This window comes from Metopolophium dirhodum, chromosome 9 (assembly GCF_019925205.1).
Source record: "Metopolophium dirhodum isolate CAU chromosome 9, ASM1992520v1, whole genome shotgun sequence".
NCBI lineage: Eukaryota > Metazoa > Arthropoda > Insecta > Hemiptera > Aphididae > Metopolophium > Metopolophium dirhodum.
Window position 1 is genome coordinate 24,327,984 of NC_083568.1, and position 8,911 is coordinate 24,336,894.

At 26.9% G+C, this 8,911-nt stretch overlaps 1 protein-coding gene across 1 annotated transcript; it reads right to left on the reverse strand.

The window, feature by feature from the left end:
- Positions 1–4,673: 4,673 nt before the first annotated feature.
- On the reverse strand, positions 4,674–7,571 carry LOC132952647 (fatty acyl-CoA reductase wat-like). The gene is made up of 8 exons (XM_061024999.1): positions 7,389–7,571; positions 6,716–6,964; positions 6,312–6,439; positions 6,118–6,227; positions 5,750–5,939; positions 5,404–5,664; positions 4,825–5,082; positions 4,674–4,752 (listed from the first exon to the last, which is right to left on the reverse strand). Exons 1-8 carry the CDS (start codon positions 7,569–7,571, stop codon positions 4,674–4,676), a joined length of 1,458 nt encoding a protein of 485 aa, XP_060880982.1.
- Positions 7,572–8,911: the final 1,340 nt, after the last annotated feature.

An 8,911-nucleotide genomic window follows, 5' to 3' on the forward strand; every position in this document is an offset into this window, starting at 1 on the left:
CTAATCAAGGAAATGAATGCGGGTGAGTCATTATCTAAGTATGTTATAAAGTAAAATATCATAAAAACTTATTAAATTTTTATAATAATTATCATTATCATCTAAAATATATTTAATGGTTTATAAAAAATATTTTATATTTCAAAAATGATGAGGTAGCAATACATTTGGTACCTACAAAAATATAAAATGATCATGTTGTTAAATTATCTTTACAATTATAAAATATAAATAATTTCATACTGTGGTTATAATAAATTGTTGGTTATTGTTTAGATTGGGTTATAATATTATTAAGAAAACTATACATAGTATAACAGTTATAACAATTATAGCAATTAACAAACGTCTAAATATTTTTATTTAAAATAATCATAGCTGCATATAATTTAGTTACTAAAACAGTCTACTGTACCTAAATAATATCTTTATGATGGTATAAATTAACTCTACAGTTGGCCGATATAAACTATGTTAGTCAACCTAAAATACTAAATACCTATAACCATAATATTGTGCTTGCTGATAGATTAAAAATAATTGTTGTATAGTGATTTAATTCTGTTAGAAAACTGATTCTCTTAAATAATATTAATTGATTTTTTTTTAGTATATAAGTTTATGAATTATGAATTATGATTACAAGTTTGTAATTTATAACTATGATTTTACATTAATACTAATTGTTGTATCATGTAATTTAAAAAAAATATATATAAAGTACTTACCACCACTAACGTATATTATACAACCTATAACATTTAACATAACAAATATAGTTAACATATTAATCTTTTTGACCATGTTTGTAGGTACAATAAATTAATAATTTTCAAAGTTTTGAAAATAAGAATAATATAAATTATTTTGTTGCTTTGGTTTTTATAAGACCAGTAAACGAAATGTGTATTCATAAGCGATTGAGTAAACGAATCTATAAAATAAAAATAGTACGTATTGATTAAAATAAATGTGTTGTACGGATAGGCACATAGACAGTGCGATATACACCAGCTGTAAAACCCACCTTCGCTCAGAAAAAAATTAAAAACAAGTGGTATATTATATCAGTGTATCTCGGTTTTAGTGTACCTCAGTAAATTTCTTATATGGATTTTCATAATCAGTATTTTAAAATTACCCGAAAATACATTAAAGCCCAAATACCATAATAATACAATATCTAGCCGTGTTAACTCACATTGACAATCAAAACATTTAAAATAATATTTTCTACTTTTAGATTCTGAGCGAAGAGATGAATGTATTGATTTTACAATGATGTGTATTTTTTTATTTTTATTTTTATTTTTATTTTTTTATTTTTAGTTTAATAATAAAAGAATCATTCTGTGTCTAGTATATTATGATATACCAATCGTTTTTAGATTCTGATCGAAGTGATGAGTGTATTGATTTTACAATAATGTGTGTTTTTTATTATTTTTTTTTGTCTTTGTCATCACTTTTTAGGACAGTAAAAGTGCTTGGATTTTCTTCAACTCTTTCAACTTTTCTGATAGGAAAGTGAATCTAGTTGGTACTTTGGGAGGTCAAAAGTAAAAATTTTCCAGTAGTTTTCAAAAGCGACGTGAAAAACAAAAGAAAAATTATGGAAAAACGGGAATTTTTACGTAAAATCTGTTTTGAGAAAATCGATTTTGGTTTTTGGTGCAACTCTAAAACAAATGATCATAGGTACAAGGAAATTTTGACTGAATGTTTATATAAGGATTTTCTATACACCATAACATTTTCCAAATATTTTGAGCTGTTTACGGACGTTTTCAGTTCCCAATTTTTTTAATTTTTTTTTCTATAAATATCAATAAAATTTTATTTGTTGGGTAAAAAAGATTGAAATTTAATATAAGGCTCCTGATATATCGTTCTAATAGCAGTTAAAAAATATTAAAAATATATAGTCACAATTTTTTTTATAAGCATTTAAAGTTCAAATTTTGACAAAATGTATCAAATTTATAATTTAATAATTATTTTGTAGTTGAAAATTTATAAAATGTTCAACTTTTATAGCCAAGGATTGAAAATTGAAAACAAAGCTCCACGTAAATAGGTTATATATAAATTACTTTATTAGTTTATTCACAATAATATCATCAAATATACTTGGTAATATCAAAGGCTGACTGACTCGTTTTTCTTATACAATATTATATCATTGAATTCAAATGTAACACCATCCATTACAGTGACCCACTTGTAACCTACTGTACAGCAGAGTGACATCCACTTACCCACCTTTTACTTTTATAGTTTGATTATGTACTGTCCATATAGTGAAACTCTTATTTTTAAATCAATAGGCAATTGTTAAAAGTCCTAAGAGACTATATTACTTGTAATATTAAATTATGAACGTGTAACAGGCGATTTTTACCCCCCAGGAATTTATACCGGGGGGGGTAAAAATCGCCTGAGGTAAAATTCGCCTAGCCTAACAGGCGATTTTTACCCCCCTGTAATTTATACCAGGGGAGTGGGTAAAATTCGCCTGAGGTAAAATTCACCTAGCGTAACAGGCGATTTTTACCCCACTGTAATTTATACCATGGGGGTAAAAATCGCCTGAGGTAAAATTCGCCTAGAGTAACAGGCGATTTTTACCCCCTGTAATTTATACCGGGGGGGAGGTAAAATTCGCATAGCCTAACAGGCGATTTTTAAACACCTGTAATATTTACTGGATGGGGGTAGGTTTTTACTTCACCCTAAAATTATACCCGGGGGGAGGGGTAAAAATCACATATTTATGTAATAAGTGACCTACCCACAAGGCCACAAATAATTAAATAAAAATCAAGGAGGAGCCTGCAGTATTTTCTAATCCATTTATTATTTTAGTTTATCTAGAAATTTAGTGTTGGGCATTACTTAATTAGTTTCAATTTTAAGGTATGAACTTTTTATATTTTTTTGGTACCTACGTAGTTCACCAATTTATTTATTTTAAAGTTGATTTACAATTAGCTTTACTGAACGTTGATATATTATATAATACACATTTTTATTTTTAGTTATACTTGCATAATATATCATACAATTATAAATTATAGTAGAAATAAATTAATCTAATATTGACAGGGAAATACGTGCCCGTGCCCAGTGGTTAAAATGTACCTAATAATCATTAGGTCTATGATAATAATAATTCCCATGTTTACATTTTGACATTTTGTTTACAATTATGACATTAATTGTAGCTCTGAAACACAAATGGCACGACCCAACAGGTTAGGTCGGGTTTGATCGCAGACGCTAAACGTGAAACTATTATAATAATAACTATTATGCCATGTAAAAATAGGTATGGACTATAGATAAATATATTAATATTGGTATGGACTATGGACGTATGGTTACCTAAAATGGGAATTCGACGACGTCACTTTCTATAATGTGAAATAATATGCCATACCTATAGAGCTTTATTATTTCTTTATCTATGTTTATAATCTGATTACCTAGGTTTATATCACAAATGTTATAATATTATATTATAAACATTTAACCGTTCACCGTTGTATGTCGAAATTGTTTTCTCCCGTCAATTTAACGTGATTTCTTTGGAGGAGACTTTACGGCTTACGCGTCATTTTTATTATTTTTACTACCTATTTTTAGTAATTTTCATTTTATTTTCTTAGTGTGACAGTGTGTTAGTGTGTTAGTGTTTATATTATACATTTATACCTTGGTATATACAGTATTGCATTGTGATCCTTTGTGTAAGTATAACGTTCAACATATTATTATAATAACAATAACTGAAAGTCACTGAGAACCAAATAATTAATCTAGAGTTGATTAACGAAGAGACAGTGATTGTTTTATTTTGGCTAACTAATACTGATGTGACATAATATACTTCAGGTATGGTTAAGAGATATACCTACCTAATATATTATTTATAATATGTAGAATGTAGTATGTATTTAGTATTAATGTATTATCATATACTCAATGGTATTATACATTTAACCCATACTAAAATATCTCCAAGTCATTCAAAACGTCATGAGGGGCATATTATTTTATCAGAATTGGCTTTAGGACATTAAAAGTGATGACAGACACAAAAAAAAATTTAAAAAAAACACTCATAATTGTAAAATCAAATACATTCATCGCTTCGCTCAGAATCTAAAATACATGGTATAACTTTGAAACTTTATAGTTAGAAATTATACACTTATACGCTTGCACAGGGCCTTAACAATAGGGGGAGAGGCGTGAGGTGCCTACGCCCCGAGAACAATTCCTGGGGGAGGGGGGAAATGAAAATAATTGAATTTTATGTTAAAAATTACAATAATCGGTGTATTGTATATTTTATTTACAAAAATGTTAACATTCTTTATATCTACTAATTGAAGAAATCGTTGAAAATAATATCTAATAATTATAATATTTTTATATTAAAGTATCAAACCAATTATAGTAAGCTAATCAGGTGGTAAATACAATCGATCTACGTACATAAAGTCCTTATAATTTAGAAATAATTATTATACTATAGTATTATATGTGTCCGCAGTATTGGTGAAAATATTATTATATAGAGAAAAAAGGAAAGAAGACTGGTTGTTGGAGCGCGGTTTTGTAGTTGCTGTTACAATATTAATAATAATGATAATAGTCGCATTTGGTATTTACAGCACAAACATCCAACATACTTGAAATACAATGTAAATAATAAGAAAAATGCACAATTGATGCAACCAGAATAACCTAAAAACAATAAACAAAATAATAAGATGCACGTTATTTAATTGAATATACCAAATTTTAAATCTTATGTACTTTCGGTTTTTCGATAATGCTCTAGTCATGTTATTTAAGTCTTCCTGTAGAATATTTTTTCTAATTCCGTAAACCATAGTTTGTGTATAGGATTTCCAATCGAAGTCTTCGAAACCGAACCAAAATTTCTTACGATCCTCTTGACTTAATAACGCCCATAATTTCCGAGTATTACTGTTGTCAAATTTCCATTCCCTCGTCATAAACACTTCAAACGTATCCATCATTTTATCTTGTTTTTTATAAATTTTCAACATTCTAAATGTATAAATATGATCATAAATATATTAAACCTTTATATCTGTTAAAGTTTTTATAAATCTGTGGTAAATGGCTTGAATAATTAATAATGCTTATTGCTTAGTTTAATGCCTATGGTATGCCTTGTAATATATCTGACCAAAATAAAATTGGAAGAACTAAGACTTTAAAATGTGTGACCTATTAAAAATGACTATATAAAATAACTATAACTATACAATTACAAACGGACAAGAAAATCATACCTACATAATTTATTTGTATGTTAATTCAAACGAAAATCAATGTTTTGAACGGTAATATTATTAGGTTACTTACTTTGTATTTTTACCACAAATAATCAACGACAAATCTACAAACGCAGCAGGTATACGGTGTAACAAAAATCTCATAATATTGATGAACCAATTATTGGCAGAAAATATACAAAATATATACCATATTGATTGCAACGGAGGCGCCTGATAGTAAGTTTCATAAACATAGTTAAAGAACGTCAGCCAATGTACTGGGCTGTCAAAACTAGACACGTAATTATAAATTTTTGGTTTCTTGTTTTTTTCGTTACCATCTTGATACCTTCGACAAACAGAATAAAATATAATCGATCACGTTTCAAATGTAAAAAATATCATGTAAGTACAAATATGTATAAAACGCATACCGGTTTACCGTATCCCACATTACGGTAATTAGTGCATTGGCAGTGTAGTCAATTGGGACAATATCGGTTTTTTTATCCATTGACATTGCAATTGCTCTTAAAAATCCAAGCATGATTGAATTAACTACATAAACTAACCCTTGCACATTATTCATCCAACCTGGTTCTGGTTCAGATTGTGTGCACCCTACTACAATACCGTTGTTTAATATCTTAGATTACACGTTTCGATTAAAATAGTATGTAAATATAATAAATCAACTCAAAAGATAAATTTTGTTTTTTGTTTGCAAAAATATTATTAACAATGAAAATCAAACATAATTAATTTATAACGTATTTTCAAACTATAAACATGAAAATCTTACTAATTGAAGGACGAAACACTGAAATTGGCAATTGGTTTTCATTTGTTGATATCATATTTTCTGTGAGCGCTTTAGTGAAAGTGTATGTATTAGGCCAATCTTCCAAAACGCTATTTTTCACGGAATATATTGTATAAATTAAAAACTAGCAGTTATATAAACACCTAGTATGCAATTAAAAATAAATTATTTACTTGCTAGTTTTTTCATCGATTTCAATTAATTTTTTTAAATCTTTGACTGATATTGAAACGGGATAGAATTCTTCTTTAATTTCACTTCTGGGACAGTGAGAATAAGCGGTTGATACATAAACAAAACCCTGAAAAAATTAATAGTTTATATACGATTTCCGTGATTTTTTTCACACATTTTTCTTAATTACCGTAATATTTAATTATTATGTTAGTTATTTTGAATTTAATTTGTCTTAAACTATCCAAAAATTCAATTTTGAAAACGTAAAATAAAGGTACTTAATAAAGGTTATTTTATATTTTTATTGGTACTTTTAAAAAATAGTTAAATTAATCACACTGTATCCTAATTCGTATTAAATAAATATACATTTTAACGATCTATTTCTATTTTCTATTACCTTAAGATAATTCATTTTCGCCGCTAGTGCTAATACATTTTCTGTCCCTTGGATGTTTAGTTTTGTTGCCATATCAAGAGTTTCATTAAATTTGACTGTAGCAGCACAATGAAATACGAAATTCACATTTTTTATCAGCCAATCAAAATCATCTGTTGAAATCCCTAATGATTGTTTATCTATATGTCCATCAATTGTTTTTATCTTTGTGACAAAGTCAGGGTTTTCAAATCTTAGGCGGTCGAAGATCTTAAAACACACAGTACCATTATTGATTAAATATTGTAAAATTAAACCTTTTAAAAAGTGTACCATTAGGAAAGAAAGTACATCCAAATAAAATGTATATATTTAATTATTTACTGTAAATGTATATGAATTATGATATATTATTAATCATGATCAATTAAATTTAGATTTTATTAGAAACATCATTCAAAATATACGATATCGCATTTAACTTAGTACCCTGGCCTAAAAGAAATTGTGCCTGTAATAAATTTGATAATATATTTTGTAACCATGATACATACCTAAAATAGATTGTATAGTATTATAGATTATAATTAATAACTATTACTAATAGCGAGTAATAATGTTTGATTAGTAAATTTTTCAAAAAATTATTTCCGTACATCAACTTTTAAGTACCTACAAAAATATGTATACTCACTGATTGTTTAAAAATATCCGCAGCTCGTTGACTGGCAGGTACTCCACATTTACCTCTAACGAGAATCGCAATGCATTTCACGTCACAAGACCTTAATAATTTTTCCGTGAGTATTTTCCCCAGAAACCCCGTACTTCCGGTAACGAAAACCGTCCCGTTCCTAAACGTATCTGCTATACTCATTTCAATTTTATTATTTTTAGTTCACTATAATACAACGAAATTAGTTGACACTACAGATACGTCTCAGAGTGTTCACTGTGTAGATATTTTACCTAATAATACAGCAATACGTGAATCAGTTTTTCTTTTCTTTTATATTATATACTATGCGTGTTCTATACGCCGGTGGACCATAATTCGTTTCTTCTAGCGCATTCCCACTAAAAATATTGCTAGATGTATAACTATAAAATATCTATAAATCTAATCTAATAATCAATAAATTAGATCAGATGACAACAGAGACTCAAACCGTGTGTGATACACCATAAAATATATTTTTTTTATAGTAATGCATTTTTGCTGACCTCTGTCTGGTTATCATATTATTTTAAATTCGTCAATAAATCAATTTAAGATTTTAAGTGGAGCGGTAAATAATATATTGATTTTCCAATGTGTGAATATGTGTGTTTTTCGAAAAAAAATACATTTTTCCAAGGCTGGCCAAGTTAATGATTTTTTTTTTAACTCAGTTAAGCTAAAAGTTAATACACACTTTTTATTAAGTGTGCTTAATTTTTTTACAACCCAAAACTAAATTATAGGATATAGTGTTAATACTTCATATAGTATTTACATATAAGTTAGATTCGAATGATATACATTTTTAACTTGAAACAATTTACGATACATATTTTTTGACATAAAAACGAAATAAACTGAAATAGTGAAATATTATAAAATTAAAAACAAAATAAATTAACTTACTTACTTCTTAAAATGAAAAATTAACTCGTTAATTTCACGTTAATTAAGAAAGAAATTTAGTAAGTTAACAGTTAAGTTAATGGAAAACCAAAAGTAACTAGTTAAGTTAAAAAGTTAAAATAAAATTAACTTTTTAACTTAACTTTAACTTTTTAACTCGTTAATGCCCAGCCTTGCATTTTTCGTTTCATCATATTTTGGATTATTGAAAATACTGCGATCTTCAACTATGATTTTAGGTTTATGAGTATGAAATATTTCACATGAAATGTTCACTTTGAAATATTGATAAATATATTTTATTAACTAATTAGAGGTGTTAACTATACTTTCTACAAATTCTACTATAGTTTTAAATTAAAAATTTGTTTTTTTATTTCATGAAAGTTATATAAAATATTTTTAAAAAAAAATGCATGAAATTTCAGAATTATAACTATGATATTAATATCTTTTTTGTTAAGTAAATTACTCAAGAATAGTGAAAATAAAAATTATAGTAAAAACTGTTATTTTTTTACGACAAACCCATTATTTTCCAAATTAAATTTCCCTATTTAATTGTAATTCGCAATTCAAAAAACGAATAA

What these genes read in the sequence shown, in the direction of transcription:
- LOC132952647 (XM_061024999.1), bottom strand. Translation starts at nt 7,571, where the DNA reads ATGAGTATAGCAGATACGTTTAGGAACGGGACGGTTTTCGTTACCGGA. An exon ending in AGTGTTTCGTCCTTCAATTA is followed by an intron (nt 5,940 to 6,117) that starts GTAAGATTTTCA and finishes ACGGTATTGTAG; the next exon opens with TAGGGTGCACACAATCTGAA. An exon ending in ATGTGGGATACGGTAAACCG is followed by an intron (nt 5,665 to 5,749) that starts GTATGCGTTTTA and finishes TGTTTGTCGAAG; the next exon opens with GTATCAAGATGGTAACGAAA.